Raw genomic sequence first — 18,541 nt, 5'->3', positions numbered from 1 at the left:
GTTTATGCTTGTGCGCAGCGCCTTTCTCTTCCTCCTCCTCCCGACGCATTTGCACTGGGAACATTCGTTAGAAACGCTTGAAGGAAAGGAGTGCCACACGGCGACAGGGGACTGTTATTAAGGTTGAGCAACATAATCCTTCGCTGCAGAACTCTGGATGCTCGCCTTTAGAGACAAAGGGGAACCAAAGTTGACTGGTGCGGAGCTCAGAGCAGGAATAAGAGGATTTAGGAGACTCGTGGTCAGATCCGCGTCACCGCGTTTTTCTCTAACGCGTAAAAGCGAGAAATAAAAAAAAAAACTTAAGACAGATTTCTATTTTTAAAACTTTCTGCGTCTTGGTGGAATCATCACGTGTCTCGGCTCTCTTTAATTCATTCTTACCAAATATAGCCTGTGTAAATGCTGCTGGAGCGTCCTTCGCGGAGCAGACAGAATTTTTGCCGCGTTGCCAAAGTTTATAATTAAATGCTCGGATCATTTTGAGACACACTCTTTCTTTCAGTACCAACACGCCTGACTTGCAGCTTTGTCTCCGGGATAAGTGGATGTTCTAGAAGGTAACAAGGTTCTTCTGTGATTCGTTGCCAACAGGGGCCATTTTTAAGTCTTTGACTCACTTGGACACGAGCTGCTCAACCTGCTCTGGTTTTGCAGCTTTAGCCTTTTTTACGCATCTCTTTTTTCCCCCGAATCACCGACTTCTTTTGTGCGTCTCGCTCCGGATGTGCCATGGCTCGCTTTTTCCTCACCGTGTGCGCCATGCTGCTCGGCTGGCAGGGAGCTGAAGCCGAGCAAGTCGGGGAGAGGCCACCGGCGGTCACCCTCCGCACCCTGATCGCGGGAACCTGCCAGGAGATCCACGGGTACGCGGAGTCTGTGCTGGGAACCGGCGTGGTGCGGTCAGCCGCTGAGGTACAGAGAGGAGATGCTTCCACTTCCACCAGGAAGTGGCTCCACACTCACCTCTTCTCTTCAAACTTCTAACTTCACCGCTTCTCACTGTTATTGATCAATGCTCAATTAACTGGTCACTAATTTATTTTCCACCCCCTCCATGGCCCCCAACTTGTTAATCTCCCTCCTGATCCCCTCCTCTCCTCTGCCCTCATTCTTACATCCATCTCTCACCCACACACACACACACTCTCTCTTTCTCTCTTTTTCTTCCTACCTGCTTCTTCTCTGCTGTGGCTCCTCTTCCCTCAGAGTGCTGTGTTGTTTCTTGAGTCATTGCTTGGCCAGGAGCGCGTCTATACATTGGCCATGGTAAGAAACCTCCTGAGTGTCTCCATGTAGAGTGTCTCCCTCAAACAGAACCACCTCCCGTGGCTCTGTTTGGCTCCTGTATGTGACTCTAGTTAGTGTAGAGAGTATAGGAGCATGGCTGTAGTGGAGAACATGCCATATTTATTTGACTGCAAGTGGATATTTGCATGCAAGGCCCAAATACCTGTGGTGATCATGCTGTGTATATGTGCTGGTAAGCTGAGAAGTAAGATGAAATAGTTCGAAATGTGGCCAAATATAAGGTTTGGACATGATTCTAGGATTTTAAATTGACTTTTAACAAGTCTCCAGACCAGAATGTGGCCACACGAAGAAGAAAAACAAGTTATTTTGTCCTTGAGGCAAGAGATAAATAAAATGTGATAAAAAGTCACAGGGCAGCGTTTCTTCCAGATCCCTGGCAGGCATCCCCTGCTCCCTGTACTTTGTTGCATTTAGCCTGTCTGTGCATGTGCAGATCTTTTGTCTTCATTTTGTTTTTATGCTCATGCACCTGTAGAAGTTTGTATTTTTTAATGTTGTATTTTTTGGTTTTGCTCGCTCTCCACTTGTTTGTCTCCAAAATCCTCAATTCACCTTGGAGGCATGGGCGGCAGACAGGCCACAGGCAGCCAAACAACATTCTACACATAACAACATTTCATTGGCCTTTATATATTCCTGCCTCTGACTCAATGAAACAGAGCAGTTGAGTGTGTTTTTAAAGTGAAGTGTGGCGATAGACACACTGGACAGGCACATATGTGCAAATGTGTAGCGCAACAGGTGCAGATAAGATACCAGACCAACTTCCTGGGCTACCATTGACCTTGCTTGTCGAAGTGTGTGTGTGTGTGTGTGTGTGTGTGTGTGTGTGTGTGTGTGTGTGTGTGTGTGTGTGTGTGTGTGTGTGTGTGTGTGTGTGTGTGTGTGTGTGTGTGTGGTGTGACTAGAGGTTGTACAGGAATAGAGAGGGGCACTGTCCAGCTGTCATTATCATGCACAGCTGTTTGTGCAGGTCAACATTACACACACTGTTTCCTACCCAATCCTTTTAAATCACACTGTCTGTGTAAACACATCTGTCTCCTGTGTGCATGATTATTCACCATCAGAATGCTGCCGAGCACAGCAACAAAGTAAAACATGTCCCCACCCTCCTTCCACTTTGCCACAGTTTTTCGAGATGGTGCTCAAATGCGTGGCGGAGGGAGCTGCCAGCGGCCTGAACGTCATCGCTGTCTACGTCACAGAGATCCTCAGGGTCACAGGATTCGACGGTGGGTACAAGGGCGACTTCTGTGTCAGGTTTTTTTCTTCTTCATGTAACCGATGCTGTTGATGTTTAACACAGTGTACATAGTTGGAGTAAGTGATTTAGTTGTTGAGTGCAATGAAAGTATGCAGTCTTGCCTCTCCCTCAGGGGAACCTGTCTGCCACTCCTTTTGTTTGCTCTTGTTACTTCTTGTGTAAAATACAGGAGTTTATTCTTATGAGAAGAACAACTAAGCTGGGTTTCCTCCCTCCACAGCTGCACTGCCCCGATTTACCCCAGAGGGCGTGACCGCCTTCGCCCAGTGGGGTCTCCTGGCTCTCATTGGCTACTGGGTGCTGACCATCGTTCTCCGCCTGCTCATCGCCGTGATGAGGCGGGTGTTCTGGGTGGTGAAAACCGTCTTGGCGCTCTGGCTTTTCGGACTGATGGTGACTGACAAGACTGCCACCGCGGACACCACGGCGGTCCGACTGGCCGGCCTAGTGCTGGTGTGCGCCCTGTTGACTCTGCTCTCTTCTGCGTCTGAGAAGTCGTGTGCAGTGGAGCAGCGGCTGAGTGTCCTGGAGGGCCGGCTGAGGGCGGTAGAGAAGAGGAAAGGGGACTAGTGATGGGAAAGAGGCTGCAGCGGAGTAAAGATGAGCAAAGGTGATGGTGCTGTGGAGAATGATAACTTTGATGGTTTCTGTCTGTGTCAAATTATTATTGCAAATAAAGTAATCTCTGGGGTTTTTAATCAGGAACACTCTTTGTGTTTTCTTTTGCTAAATGAAGATGCCGATGTTTAAGCTGGGAGCTTCTCACGTTGACTGCCAACATCTCAGATTCAGTCATTAGTTTTGCAGTATTTGATCATCGGACACCAGTGTAATTATTGACCTTGCAGTGGTGCTGGATGAAAAGTCGGACGACATTCTCTCAGAGCCACAGCAAAATTTCATCACAATCCATCGAGTATATGTTGAAATATTCCACAAGAAACTTTGTCCTGCTCTAAACGTGAGATGAAAAATGAATGGTTCACTAAAGTCATTGAATTCATCCTCTGGGGATCATTGATCTGTGCCAGGTTTCATGGCAACAATTAAAACATCCACCACAGAGGTTATGTTTTCAACCCTCTCCGTGTGTCTGCCTGTTTGTTGGTTTGTATGTAAGCAGGATTATGAAAAACAGCTGAAATGATTTCCATGAACTGTTGGGGTGGGACAAGACACAAGGAAGTTTAAACTACTGTCGGACAAACAGTGAACACTGTAATAATAATAATAATAATGCAGCTGATCATAAATATCAAAGCGTCTACAGTATGTAATTTGAATTCTCACTTAGTGGATATGTTGAGATTGATTGTGGAGCAATATTTCTCTGGACTTGTCAGAGAAGGGGCCTGATATTTATTTATAAGTGAAGTTACATGTGGTTTATAAGGGGACTGTTGGGCCTTGGCAGGGTTATACACAGTTTAATCTGAACGTAAGTGTCATGCCAGTAGCATGGATATTATTAGGATATTATTACTTCATCAGCACTAATCCATGTCTCCGTTTGAACTCACCATAACATGGCACCTTGACCCCAGGCTGACCTGTGGCCCGTCGACGGCCTCTTCACTGCCCAGTCAGCTGGGAGCTTTTTTAGATGCTTGGGTTCACACCAACAATGCCCCCCCCCCTCCCCACTGTTGCACACCCCCAAAGGAAAAGCCTGACCTCAGTGCCAGAATGACCATTCCTGCTCGTTCACCCCCCCACCACCACACACACACACACACACACACACACACACACACAAGTGCACCAGATATGAATCCACAGTTCAACTGACAGTGAGATAACAGTGTCACCACCACTCTGCATCACAATAGAGGCAAAGAGAGCCAGTGGTGATGATGTGGTGCTATATATGGTTCACAAAAGCAAGTATCTAAAATGACATTGTCCGAATTACAAAGCAGCTGAAATGATAGGATTAATTCCTCCTGGTCACTCATGATTATTAGCGCCACTGAAAACAATGTTTTCACACATTGTTTGTTTTTTAAGCAAGATTTCATTCAAAAAACCACTTGACAGATTTCCACAAACCTTGGTGGAAGGATGAGGAGCGTGTGTCAGGGAAGAAGAGCAGATCGAGATCAGAGGGCGGATCCAGAACTTTTTTTTTTTCATTTTACAATCCGGCATGTTTATGCGACTGATATCTGAATGTGTGAAGTTTGGTGTTTCTTGATTGAGTTTAATGGGTCTTGGTGGAGGTGTAGAAGTGGTTATTGAAATAATTTTAAAAGATCAGAAGGATTCAGTAAGAGTTAGAGTGAAGAGTTAAGTTTATGGGTTTCTATTGATGTGTCCATGTCGTTTCTGAATAGAGTTCAAATGCATTTGGCAGTGCCTGTGTTTACATCCCTATACAAAGCAGGGATTAAAAACCTGAAGGGGGTTTCAGGATCAGTGAGTGTAACAAATGTGCCTACAAAGAATGAGTTGTGCTTCTTCACGACACACAACAGCCTCAGTCGTATTTGAACTCGGCTGTTTCCTTTGTGAACCAGTTGGTATGCTGGCAGGAATTTATGCGCTCCGATGAGCTTCTGGCTGCCGGCTGACGTGTTGGTTGGGTGCTTGTAGTGGAGGTGGTGTCCCCCCCCGAATTTCAAGCAAATTATAGTGTACGTGACGATATGGAAGCAAAGCACAGACACAAATCATTCAGTATTGTTAGGTTTAATACACCTGATGTTATAAAATACACATTGATACAAAGACAGGAATCAAACATGTTTAAACATGCATTACAACCAGTTTTAACAAAGGTCAACCCGTCTTCAGTTTTTAAACCACTACGACATGCAGAGTATGACATTCATAAAGGAGCAAGTAATTGAATAGCTATAACATGGGTCATAAAAACTAAATACGTATCTACTGTTGTATTAAGTACATATGAGAAGGAGGACACATGCATAAAGGTTAAGTGTGAGCGTGTGTGTGTCTAAATTAGTTGTGTGTTCAAGGCACAGTGCTGATGTCGGTGCAGCACAGCACAGCGGTGTGTTAAAGTTTTATTTGAAAGTATAATGAAAAAAAGCGACTGCGGTTTGTGGTATCTTAAAAGTTGTTAAACAGTCTTTTTGATCAAATTCAAAATAAACCACTTGAGTCTGTGCGTGACGGACCTGAAACATTGAGTCAGTTAGTGGTTTTGTATCTATACAAATGAGAGTAAACATCTACAGCTTCCCTGATGCAAGTTTTTCACAGTTGAGCTGGACTGTAACAGATGAGGTATTCCTGACTGAACTGTTGAGGGACTTGCTATTAAGAGTAGATGTTTTTTTAACCTATGGCTTTAAACTCACTGCTCGTCACACATGGCTTTTGAAGATCAGTTATCTCAAATAAATGGGACTAACACAGAAACAAACTATGGTGTTCCCTTTCTCCTTAAACGTTTACCCAGTGTGGTCATATTTGGCAGAGTGTCTGTCCCCTTTAACCAGTATAACTGCTGATTGACTACAGCCAGCAGTTGGTTAGCTTGGAATTGACAATAGGAATAGGAAGTGCTGCTTTGTGTTGAGGTATCTGAATGCACTCATCGGTGTTTCTAAAAATCACAGACATGTTTTTCTTGTTTAATTCTGTTCTTATGGACAAGGCTGCGTGCTGGACTATTTCGTGGCTGGAGCCACTTCCCAGATAACCAGACGCGGCATATTTGCCAAAATGTCAAACTATTCATTTAGTGACTGCAGCGTTCCAGTTCAAGGCTTTCACAGGAAGTTGAGTTTGTTGGAGGTATAAACGCTGTTGTAAGTTGGATCTGAGCTGAGAGGGGGAGCCGAGGATATGTTCATTCCCTTCAGTTCAAACCGCAGATCAGAGTCAGAAGAAAGAGAGAAAGAGGGAGTGTGTTCCTGCTCTGCTGGAGCTGAAACCTGCAGAGAAAGAGACACATACAGTGAATGTCACTGGATCAGAGCATCACAAGTAGCCTGCCTTAGTTCAGTCTATTATGCAGATGTTACCAGCTGGTTTTACACAGGTGCTACTTGAAGAATATTACTGCCAAATAATTGACACAGAGATTCATACACACACATTTAAAAGGTCGTAGTCTTCAACAAAACTTCTAAAATGTAGTTTTTGTCAAGAGAGCATTTGGCATGGGGCCTCATTAGAGGGCTTCCACTAGGTTTCACTGTAATCTCCTGTATACAGACAATCAAGGGGGTTCATACAAAACTGTTGATGCTGTGGACTAAAGTTATCAGCTGATCTTGGTGAGCACTAATGTATCAAATACAGTGTGTGTGTGTGTGTGTGTGTGTGTATTCAGGTCAAACCTCAGAATAAGCAGGTGGCACATTCACAGTAGGAGGATTGTGTATCTGCTGATCAAAGAGACACAATATATTAGCGGTGAAGACAGGAGTACTCTAAGTGTTGAGACGACAAGAGAGAGACAACCTTCTCTTCATGAGATATAACATACACTGACCAGAGGGCCAGTCGGAGCGCAGGAAGGCTGAGCGGGGTAGAGCGTCTCAGAGGGCGATAACATTTGTACTGACCTCAGTGCAACAGGCTCATTTCGGTACTGCAATTTGTATGAAACATGAAACACAATGAGCATGACATGATTTCGACAGCACGACTTTTCTAAAGTAGCCCTGAAGTGCAAATCACGAAACACGACAGCGAATAAGAAAACACAAGTTACAAAATACAACAAGATACAAAACACAACAACAAATCACAAAACACAATACAAATATGAAAACACCAACAAAACAGAAAACAAATATGAAAACAAAACATCAACTAAGAAAACACAACAAATAAGAAAACACAACAAATCCGTGCAGGGTGCATCCAGTGACAATACCCTGTCTACATACACTTATCTTCTAAATTAAAAGTTCATGCCATTTTGTTTTGTCGATATGATTTATGCTTCAGGGCCACCCTACTTTTCAACACACACACACACACACACACACATTGTAAAAAAATACGGATGTGTTCACCTCGTTGTATGTCACCGCTGGTTCAGTGGCAGCAGAGTCTGAGTCCTTTTTCTTGGAGCTTTTGCCGCAGCAGCAGCGTCTCACACAGCAACAGAAGAAAATTGAGGCCAAGAAAGCGCCAATGGAAGTTCCAATGTGCCCTAAATTGAAAGGTTCGCCTGAAACAATAAGGGCAGAAACGTTGTCACCAACAATGTCTGTATTTGATTGATTGTGTAAGTTGCAAGAACATGAAATATTTGCTTATGTTGGGATTTGAGAACTTGCAAAAGTATTTGATCACAGTTGTATGACCACAAGAGTGTGAAATAAATGATAATGTGAATAATCATTCATTACAAAGTGTCAAGATGTAACTCAGTAGTAACAATAATTCACTAATTCCAAAACACACAGGCTACTCACCCATCCAATTCACCTGCACCGACAAAGCAACTCCATCATATTGATCTCTGACCTCAAAGTGTCCGTGGCACAACTCATGCATCTCCATCTCCAACCCGCATGGCTCTACAAATTCAAAGTCTGTGCAGGATGACCAGGTGTTCACCTTCCTGCCGCTTCTAACTAGCTCTGTGTCATACTTCGTATATTCTTGTTTATCTGGGAGGAAGTGAATGTTGCAGTTTTTTGATTCCAGAGGAAATGTGAATCTGAGTAGTTCCTGACCGTTCAGATCAAAGTTCTTATACTGTGCTAGAAAAGAGGACACACAAAGACAGAGGACATTAAAAGCTACTTCCAGCCTAAATCTTAGCAGATTATTACCATGTAGTCCTTTTTGTAAGGTTCTACTTTTATCATTCACACGGCATTAGGGATGGGCATGATTAATCGACAAATTGATAATTGATTGTTAATTCTCCCGACGATCGATTAAGAAAATCTCATCGAATGCCCACCCCTACACGGCATGGCAGCTTACAGGAACAGATTTGAATATTTAATATTTGAATAGATGGCATCTTGGGAAATACATTCAGTTGCTTTCTTGTTAGCTTTGCTTGGCAGAAAACCAATAAACTTCTGAACAAACTTTGTCCAAAGGTTCCAAACTCAAACAGTAAGCACTAGGTCCAGCACACAGTCCCCATAAAACCAGAACTTGACCCACAACTTCAAACACTTCAAAAACGAGGGTTTCTCACCTACAACCGCGATTTTATGTGACAACAGGAGTTTATCATTTCTGCCCATCATTCTGTATTCGCCATTGTCACGTTGGGTTAGATTATTGATCACCAAGTAGCCATTAATGACACCCCGCCTGTACGTGCTGAACGAAGGGTCGTTGAGTTTCCAAAGGATCACTGATTCTGAGCCGTCCCTGGGGACAAATATGAGGGAATGAGCACTCCCTCTCATCCTGATCCTGATTGTGCTCCCGTACTGCTCCTCATAGAAATCGCCTAAAGAGAAGTAGAGAGAGGAAGCCCGGTGGATTAAAAAAAACACTGAGAATAAAACTATTAAATCACAGCACACCACCTCACTTTCATTTCTACTATTCATACATTTACACAGATGCAGATGCTTATCATGAATGAGTTCTGTGATGGAGGGTGGAGTCAGATTTATTGTAACCAGTAACAAAATATGCTTTATCTGCATGTACTTAAAGCATTACAAGTAAAGTGTTCATTACATAAATATACCCCTTCCATATGACCCTAAATATAAGTATTCAGAATACATTTTAATCTTGTGCAGCATAATATATATATATATAATGACACAAGACTTCTTTTGTTTTGTTGCAGGAAAAGTCACAGATTCATGACCTTACATTAATACAAGCATAGATTTCTTTGCATTCTTTCTCAAGTTACACTTCCTTTCATTACTAGTTAAAGGAGACATACTATACTTTTTCAGTTTTTTCTTCCTCAAGTACTTTATATAGCTTTTTCGTGTATGTAAAAGTTCTGCAAATCCCAAGTCCACTGCTCCTTGAACACATATGTCCGTTTCAAATGATATAACCGTCACCGCCCACATACTTCCAAACGTCCTTTACGTTGGCATGGTTGTTAATGCAACAGTGCATCCACTGGACGGCAGCACAGAGTCAAGAGTGTCAGACAGTAACACATAAGGCAATGGTGGAAGAGGATGAGATGATGTACTTCATAGGAAAGAGGCAAAAGCTTCATATAGATGCACGTAGTTTCTTAACAACTCCTTAAGGGGGTAGTTCACTGAAAAATCTAAATTCACACACCACTATGCCAGTGGAGGGTTGGGTGAAGTGTTTGAGTCCACAAAACACGTTTGGAGTTTCAGGGGTAAACAGTGTTGCAGTCAAAGTGACTTCTTCTTCAGACGCAATAAAACAACAGAAAAAAAACAACATGCCTCCATACTGCTTGTGTGGTGTCATCCAAGTGTCCCGCAAGCCACGACATTAATATTTGATTCGAAACAGCGTCATTTACACCATTTTTTTAAGCCTGAAAGTCCATTACAGAAAGTGGCAAATCAAACGGGCGTGGCCACATGACAGTGTACCCTTCGCATGCCCTTTGGCGATAGTGTGTGTGTGGTGTTCGAGTCCCCGTGCGTACATGAATGCGCTTCCAAGGAGGCTATCAGAGGACATTTAGGCTATCAGAGGACATTTAGGCTATCAGAGGACATTTAGGCTATCAGAGGACATTTAGGCTATCAGAGGACATTTAGGCTAAATGACGCCGTTTGTAGTCAAATATGAATGTCGGGGCTTGCAGACACTTGGATGACACCATAGGAGCAGTATGGAGGCAAGTTGAGTTTTTTTGGATGTTTTACAATTTACTTCAATTGTATTGGATTCAGCAGCAACACTGTTTCCTCCGGAAGTGTACCCCTCCATCGGCATAGTGGTGAGTAGATAACGATGAACCGTCTCTTTAAGTCTGTCCTCAAAAAGTTCCACCATGGTTGAAATTTCCTCCTTCTGTCTTTTGGTCATCTCGCTTGGCTACAAAGAGGTACGACATAATGACGCTTCAAAATTGAAACCAAAACGTCTTGATCGCCCCCTGGTGGCTGACTGAAGTGCAGGTCATTATAGTTCTAGTGTCAGTCAATACTGCTGCAAAACCATTGATGCAAGATGGCGTCTGTATCCAAGACGTTCTGGCTTCATCTCTGGACAGTGGGAGGAGGTGGAGACGCGTCGTCCATCTTTAATGACAGTGTTTCGGACAGAGGCTGATGAGAGGAGCTGTGACAATGGACAGTAGAGGAAAGTGATGCTTCTATAAATCAAATTAAAATGATAAACCTGATTATGAGGAGAATATGTCCACTTTGGGATTTTCTACACAAAGAGTGGCCTGATGGAGAAAATGGTTTCTGTTCACAAACTCTAGGCAACGGTATATGATGTCACAGGACCCCTACATCACGTGACAGCAGTCAGGGTCTAAACTAAATGGAGGGGGGGTGTAGGTTTAGACCAGCTCCTCCAGAACACCACACGGACGGTCACGTGTTAGAGTCTGGAATCAAACCACGACACCACTTCGTTGAAAAGTGAAGTTAAAAAAGTAAAACAAAAGTGAGTGTGTTCGATCCCCTGATGGTGTTAGTGTTACTCACCCGCGTGAACAGCGGCCGCCGCCAGCAGCAGCAGCAGCAGAGACACCAACATCCCGAGTCCCGATCACGACCCAACGTGTGCAACACTCGGTCAGTGTTTTCTCCAGCCTGGATTTCTCATATATTCATGTCTCACACACACACACGCGTCAGTTACGGACGATCACAGACACATTCCTCGCGCTGCTGTTGTTACAGACGCTGTTCGTCCGCGGGCTTGTTTTCTGGGCCCTACCCACCCAACAAGGGCGTGGCCATAGAGACACCCGAGGTGCGTTTGAGGACTGTCGGAAAAACTCGTTGTTCACGGTTCAAGGGCCTGACTGAGAAGCATGGACGTAATCAGCGATGCAGTGTTTGCATTGAGAGAGACACGCAGGGGATGAGTAGCTTCAGTTACAGGTTTAGGTAATGATCCTTGAATTTGGGTGAGTTTAGTTCTTGTTACATCATTTTGGTTTTTGACATTTGGGGTTCTTGTTCAAGGTCTCCGGAATTTCCTGATGACCAAGGCTCAAGAGAAGTTGGTGGAAAGAGAAAGCACCGGCTTACACAAGATCTACGGAAGGACTTACATTGTCTGTTATAAAACATAGCACTTGTCAAAAATATCCTTCACAATTTCTCGAGGTATAAAGCTGCAGTGGCACATTGTGCAGCTTGAGGTACAAAAATATTGAAACATATATCAACATAAGAAATATCAACACAGGAAAGGTTAATTGTTTAAATTGTTAAACGTTGTATTTTGATCCTGACTTTCAGTCCTTGTCATTGTAACATCCTCTCCGCTGTATTTGGTCTTGTACAAGCAGAAAAAAGGTTAATAAAAATGAATATGTGAATATCATACATTCTAAATATAACCTACATTCATGGCACACAAATGTATATTCTATAATACACACATAGCCCGTATTTGACAGTTCACTTATAAAATATATTCATATATCTGTATCAATCAAATGAATTGATTTAAATGGATTAATCTCTTGGTCTGCTTTGATTCACACCAGTTTTACCACAAAGCATAACACATATTAAGATTTTACTGCTGACAATATGAATATTATACTGGCTTCATAGTTGTTTGATCAAAGGACACTTGCTTATGATAAGTCTGGTCATGTGTCTACATAGTGGGAATGATAGACGTCTATCTCATGTGGCTCAAATGGCTTCCATTGTTCCAGCTATTTTCAAAATACACAGCTAGAGGATGCCCTGTGTCTTAACGAATTATCAGTGAGCTCGTTACAGAAAGCTGAGTTTATCTGAGTTAGAAACATCACTGACTGTTGAGTCTGAGGCAGATGGAAAGGTCACTCCCTTCAGATCAAACTTTGGTGCGGGTTCCAGGGCGAGCCAATCAGAGCTGAATGTGGGAGCAGCTCCCTCACCTCCGAGGTCTGTAACCTGCAAGAAAAAGTGTCCACAAGTTTAATGAGTGAAATAAGCCTGACCTTAAAGTGCAAAATATCTTGAATGGGAATTTTAAAAGCATTTATAAGATAAATTCAGTTATCTTTGTCAGTCTCTTCTATGTGTATGACTCTTTTTTGTTATTGTTGTTGTTGTTCAATTTCGTACGTTAAAATTAATTTTGTTTTGGTTAGATTGAGTTAATTAATTTAGTTGAGTACAATATTTCTCTGTGAAATGTAATGGAGTGTAAGTGTTACTGTGTGAGATGTAAGTATAATGTTAAGAAGTTCTTAGAGATGTAATGAAGTCTAAAGTACAGTATTTCTGTGAAATGTATTGGAGTATAATCATTGCAGATACTACAGTACTGTAGTTGTATATTCCTGAGTAGACATGTTTAATCTCTTCTCTCAGATCCCACTGTATAACCGTGCAGTCTTTTACGCCAATGACGTATTGTTGGCGAAAACTAACGCAACGTGACATGGATTTTGCGTATGAGCTGCTGAGAATACAACTAAGCCATCGCCATAGATAAAAGAAGGGGCTAGTGCACATGCGCGGTGCGCAGAGGACGTTGTTGTGCTCTTGTTATCCTCACTCACAAAAGCACTCATCGATTCTCTGCGCTGGAGTCTGTTTTCACGCGTCCTGCAGGTGAGTGGGGTGTGTCACACACTGTGTGATCGTGTGTGTGTGTGTGTGTGCGTGTGTGTATGTGCGACCACTGTCATCAAGGCCTAATGATCCTCTGCGTCAGACGATGTGCAGCGGCTGGAGGAACATGTTTGACACCTGAGTGGACACGACTTCAGTGTGCGTCATGGACTCAGGCTGAGAGAGCACGGATGCTTTCTGTGGATGCGCGCAGAAGGGATCGCTCTGCAGAGACATCTTCAACACTGTTGTGTGTGGGCTCCCCCTTGTGTAGCTGGTCGCATGACTGCTGCTGCATGTTCTCAGAGGAGCAGGGATGACAGTGTGTGTGTGTGTGTGTGTGTGTGTGTGTGTGTGTGTGTGTGTGTGTGTGTGTGTGTGTGTGTGTGTGTGTGTGTGTGCGCGTGCATCTCTGTCCTGTGTTCGTAGATCAAAACTCGAACTGGTCCTTCTACACAGGAGAAGATGTCCCCCTGTGTCTTACTCACGGCCCTCTTTACCATTCACCTCGCTGTGGGTAAGTTCTATCTCTATCTATCATAAAAATATATATAAAAACAGAAACATATTATTTAACATCAACAAAGTCTAGTTCCTGAACAGCTTATACACAAGTACACTATAAATATAGCGCAAAGTGGTTTCCTGATTTCTGAAGTGATATCAGAGCGGGTGAGGTCTCTGCTTGTTTCTGGAGAAGATCAATAATATTCATATGAATTCTACTCTTCCCACAGGTTGGGTCGCACCAGGTGAGTCACAGTTCATTAAATATTCTTCATCCACAGAACATTTTCTCTTCAGAGCTTCCTGACTGTCTTTTCCATTGTCACAGCTGAAAAAGAAGTCCAGATGGTTTGTGCCGGGAAAGAATTTCGCCTGCCGGTGTACTCAACATCCCGGACGGTGACTTTTACACCAAACCCTGAGGGGCCGAGACGTGTCCTGCTTGAAAAAATCACAGTGAGTGAACGTGTGTCAGTGCTCATGATTGTATTTTTTTCATGCATAGAGACTGTCTTAACCTTTTGACAAACTGCAGGTGAAAGACCCTCGGTTTCAATGGACCAGAGATAAGATGTTGGTACTGAAAGAAGTGACTCACAGTGATCAGGGACTGTATGCCATCAAATTATCCTCTGGATTCACCTACGAGACCGTTCATCTGATTGTTTCAGGTTCGAGACTTTTAATTCATTTGTACATCTAGCAAAATATACTTAAAGGAGAAACTAAGGGTGCTGCAGAGAAACATCCGTTGTTGGAACTCGTGTTATAGTTTACATGATTGTGCTGGTGTTGCTCATACATCAGTGTGTAAGCAGTGTTTTACGATAGTAGGTGGTTGAGGTTGAGATAGTTGCAGCTTCTAATGTAATGCATGCTATGTGGGTTTCATCTAGGGCAGTGGTCACCAACCTTTTTGAAACTGAGGTGGTCACTGGTGAGTTGTGTTATTTTCTACTCATGTGGTCCTTGGGGGCTACCTGGTGCCCGCGGGCACTGTGTTGGTGAGCCCTGATCTAGGGTGTAGAAGAAAATAAACTTAATTTAAAACCTCAAGCATGTCCTTTTGCTGCTTGGTTGGTCTGTTTGTAAGCAAGATTATGCAAAAACTACTGGATGGATTACCACAAAACTTATCAGGATGTGGTATGAGTCAGAGAAGAACCTATCAAATTTTGGAACATTTTTGTATTACTTTCTTTAGAATGGTAAGAAAGGTCCATTTTTTTTGCATTTTCACAGATTTCTCAGATCTGGAGGAAAAAAAGCATTTAGGGGATTGATATCTGAGTGTGTGAAAGTTGGTGCAGCTTTTTTAAATCAAGTTGACTGTTGGGTATGTGAGAGGTATGTGCTCTAGCTTGTGAAACAGATAATTTTATAACTTATATCAAAAGCAGCTTGAAACTACAGCTGCCAAATATATGTAGAAAGGCAAAAAGTTAAATACTTACCTCTTTGTTGTGAGGTAGAAGGATGAACTAGTATAACAGGTACAAGTACTTCAGAAACGTCACTTGTTTTAATCCACTTCTGAACATCTTCTAACTTTTTAACCCTGTTGCAGAATGCATTAAGTCCTACCGCCGAAACTACGGCGAGAACTTTGAGCACAACATCCCTGAGAATGGCACCCTCCTGGAGTTTTCTCCCCGGGGTGCTCCACCTGAGGCAATGCCAGTTGTGCTCTGGAACCGCACAGACCTCAGGACCGGCAATCAGGGCCGTGGTCGACTGCTGCGAGGCGGGAAGGTCTGGGTGGCCGAGAAAGTGACGCAAGTGGACCAAGGCAACTACACCGTGAGAGACCTGCAGGGCAGGGTGCTGTCCCGTAGCACCCTCACTGTCCGTGGTGAGAGGAGACAAAACTCAAGAGTGTTTTAAGAAGCTGACTGATGATTTCCTTTGTGTTACTGTCAGTGATAATAGTGATGTTTTATATTTTCCTTTTCCATCTGACACCTGATCATACCCTCTCATTTCTTTCATTTCATCATCCTGCAAATGGATTCAGGCCACTCATCCAATGTCACCCGCTTCAGCAAGGAGACTCTAAACCTGCCCCTCTTTCTCCCTGTTAATCATGCCCACCTCATTTTCACCCCCACCCGACACCCTGATGAATCCTCCCTGGGCCCTTTCGACCCCAAGCCCCCCCGCGGACCCGTGCAGCTGATCCGTGAGGGCCAAATAACTAACTACGACATGCGCTACAGGGGCCTCATCTCCCTGGGGAGAAATGGTACCATCAATGAGGTTGTCATAGCAAGGCTGACCTCAAGGCATGATGGGTTGTATGAAATTAGAGATGGAGATGGAAACCTGGTGTCCGCCACCTTATTACAGGTGATTGGTGAGTAACAATGAGTCTCTCTTTTTATCTAGATGTGTTTGCTTATCAAAAGTCTTTTGGTCTTATTATCTGCTCCATCTCTGTGTCTCTAATCATTCCAGAAAAGGGAGCCAAATGGCGAGCACTCCTCAAGTCCATCACTGTCCCTTCTGGGATGTTTGTATCACTGGCTGGTTTCATCCTGTTCATGAAGCGCTTTCCAAACTGCAGCCTGTCACAGATCATCGCTGGCCTCAGAGTGAACCACATGCCGCCAGCCAACCCGCCAAGAGTTAACATCCAGGTGAGGGAATCAGGAGACTAATTGCTTGAACTCTATTAAATACTGCATTGATTTGCTATTTGTCCTCAAAAGAAAAACTCCAAAAAATGTAAAACTCAAACAGCCACGTAGGCAACCAGGAAAAGAATGTTACACAGGGAGTGGGATGTAGAATCCAGGTAAATGTGTTGTTTATTGTTCCATTTGACAAGAAAACAATGAAACAAATGGTAGTGTGGTCTCTCTTGCCTTGTAGTTAAGGCAATAACATATCACAGTCCCATTCAGTGGTACTGTACTTTTGATATATTTTGCATGTTAGACTTCTTGCTGTTTCTACTCCAGCGGTTTATTGTTCCTTCACTGTAATTGTTATTATGTAAAAATGACTATGTAGTTGAATCGTGTGTGTGTGTGTGTATGCAGGACTACAGCCAGCCTATCTCTGAGCCCTCAGGCTACTACAGTCCCTCTCAGCAGCCTGGAACACCAAGAAAATGGACCCCAAGAGCGAGTCCTACTCACATTGTAAGACGATAAACTGAAGTAAATGAGTTGTTCAGTTTTCCCTTCCTTTCAAACTGTTAATTTTGTGTGAACGTGATATATGTGTGCTGGTGTTTTTACTTCCAGGGTTACACTTCGGTCAGATCAGAAACTCCCAGAGTTGAGAACCAGGGAACACCCAGAGTAGCAGCTGAGAGCTCCCCAAGTTGTATTTCAACCACTGAGGTAATACAGCTCTAAACTTCTCAGTTGTGAATATTTGTAGGTCACAGACATAGACAACGTGTCTCTACTTACTCCCACTATCCAGAATAAAGCTAAACTATACAATATACAAACGCTTGTGCATTTGGAGCCAGTCTGTGCAATTTAGATTGGGGGATGGAGCTGTGGTAGCAGTATATATACTGTATAGGTATATACAGTCTATGGTCAATACACATGCTCAACCTAACTTGAGTCAGTCACAGCAGCACACATAATGGAAAATAATGAAACTTACATCAATATGATAAGAACTAGCTAAAATGACAGAAACCATCTTTTAGGAAAATGTATTTGATGCAGACTTTATAGTTTGGTCCACGTCCCATCCAATAACTTGGAAGAGACAGGATTTATGACATTTACTGCAGCCAGCCAGTAGGTGGCGATCATGACACTTTGGCTTAGCTTCATCTTTACATACAGACTATTGTCACAGATTAAAAATGGGTTCCTAATATATGTCTTCATTCCTTCCTAGCAGAACACATCTAATGAAGAAGAGAGCAGGATTTCCTTCGCAGTGGCCGGGGCTTCAGATTGCCTCCACTCGTCCGAGGACTGTGTTCAGTTTGAGATCAAGACAGGTGGAGATAAAGAAAGGCGGAGCAAATCACAACAAAGCTTTCCCACAATGCCGCTGGACACGAATACCTCAGAGTCCTGCAGCGTTTACACCTCAGATAAACTGAACTTCTCATAAAACAGAGCATTGGAGCTGAACTGAGGGAGGAAGAAACATTGACAACCAATAGTTTTCTGGTGGGACAGAAAGATCTCACATGTGCCTTTTGCATCTTAGCCCAGTTTTCACAGTTTGGTTTCAATGTTGCATGTAAATTAAAAACTCACTGTGGTTTTGTCACGTAATTTTAATGAAGCACGAGTGGAACATTAGCCTTCCTGTCTCATCTAACCCAAATCTTGTCGCTGGTGCTCCTGAAATCTCCAGCTGCTACCTACCTCCAGACCCTCAGGACCATTATTACCTGCACTGTATTTTCTGAGAGTGTGTACACATGCGGTATGTTTGTGTAACGTGATCTCTAGGGCTATGCAGGCATTAAAGTTATGATACACAGGTTAGCAAAAGGGAATTCTTCAGTACTGTACAGTAATATAAGAGTGAGTATTCCTCACTCTTGAAAAGTTTTAATGTTAAATATCTGTGCTGCACTTGGATGGTTTCTCTAATGATGTAATGCATTAACCCTCAAGGTAACAGTAGTAGTGGTTGTGTGAAATGTAACATATTCCACCATATAGTTCAATAGTTGATCTGTGAACATTGTGAACAGGATAAAATATCATCAACATCTTTTTAGTGACTGAAGAGGTTGAACTTCTGCTTGTGATACTTTTGCAATATAAAAGTGTAAAACAATAAAATGTAGCCTGTCTTTAACCCA

The 18,541-nt window shown here is 43.1% G+C and overlaps 3 protein-coding genes and 1 long non-coding RNA gene across 13 annotated transcripts; 3 read left to right on the top strand and 1 right to left on the bottom strand.

The window, feature by feature from the left end:
• The first annotated feature begins 29 nt into the window (after positions 1–29).
• Positions 30–3,286, top strand: LOC109626245 (voltage-gated monoatomic cation channel TMEM109-like). 2 transcript variants are annotated; one of them, XM_020082004.2, is made up of 4 exons: positions 583–915; positions 1,210–1,269; positions 2,447–2,549; positions 2,802–3,286. In XM_020082004.2, the coding sequence occupies exons 1-4, from the start codon at positions 733–735 to the stop codon at positions 3,149–3,151; spliced, it is 696 nt and encodes a 231-aa protein (XP_019937563.1). In that variant the 5' UTR covers positions 583–732; the 3' UTR covers positions 3,152–3,286. The 2 variants fall into 2 exon arrangements, with proteins under 2 accessions (XP_019937572.1, XP_019937563.1); XM_020082013.2 differs by lacking the exon at positions 1,210–1,269 and having other exon boundaries at positions 30–915.
• A 1,967-nt stretch (positions 3,287–5,253) lies between these two features.
• Positions 5,254–11,643, bottom strand: LOC109627973 (uncharacterized). Of its 9 annotated transcripts, none has more exons than XM_020084816.2 (7): positions 11,158–11,643; positions 8,724–8,984; positions 7,981–8,271; positions 7,576–7,733; positions 7,041–7,145; positions 6,892–6,939; positions 5,254–6,483 (listed from the first exon to the last, which is right to left on the bottom strand). In XM_020084816.2, exons 1-7 carry the CDS (start codon positions 11,207–11,209, stop codon positions 6,319–6,321), a joined length of 1,080 nt encoding a protein of 359 aa, XP_019940375.2. In that variant the 5' UTR covers positions 11,210–11,643; the 3' UTR covers positions 5,254–6,318. The 9 variants fall into 9 exon arrangements, with proteins under 9 accessions (XP_019940375.2, XP_069387610.1, XP_019940383.2 ...); XM_069531509.1 differs by having other exon boundaries at positions 6,913–6,939; XM_020084824.2 differs by having other exon boundaries at positions 6,892–6,936.
• LOC138411397 (uncharacterized) lies at positions 11,426–12,007 on the top strand. The gene is made up of 2 exons (XR_011244032.1): positions 11,426–11,565; positions 11,644–12,007. It is a non-coding gene; the product is annotated as an uncharacterized lncRNA (long non-coding RNA).
• A 1,128-nt stretch (positions 12,008–13,135) lies between these two features.
• LOC109631217 (uncharacterized) lies at positions 13,136–18,541 on the top strand. The gene is made up of 11 exons (XM_020089880.2): positions 13,136–13,239; positions 13,699–13,756; positions 13,977–13,991; positions 14,075–14,202; positions 14,282–14,417; positions 15,314–15,598; positions 15,761–16,099; positions 16,201–16,382; positions 16,788–16,889; positions 16,995–17,093; positions 17,614–18,541. Exons 2-11 carry the CDS (start codon positions 13,705–13,707, stop codon positions 17,833–17,835), a joined length of 1,560 nt encoding a protein of 519 aa, XP_019945439.2. The 5' UTR covers positions 13,136–13,239; positions 13,699–13,704; the 3' UTR covers positions 17,836–18,541.

Source organism: Paralichthys olivaceus, chromosome 9, assembly GCF_024713975.1.
Source record: "Paralichthys olivaceus isolate ysfri-2021 chromosome 9, ASM2471397v2, whole genome shotgun sequence".
Classification (NCBI taxonomy): domain Eukaryota; kingdom Metazoa; phylum Chordata; class Actinopteri; order Pleuronectiformes; family Paralichthyidae; genus Paralichthys; species Paralichthys olivaceus.
This window is presented reverse-complemented; position numbering and strand designations above follow the sequence as displayed.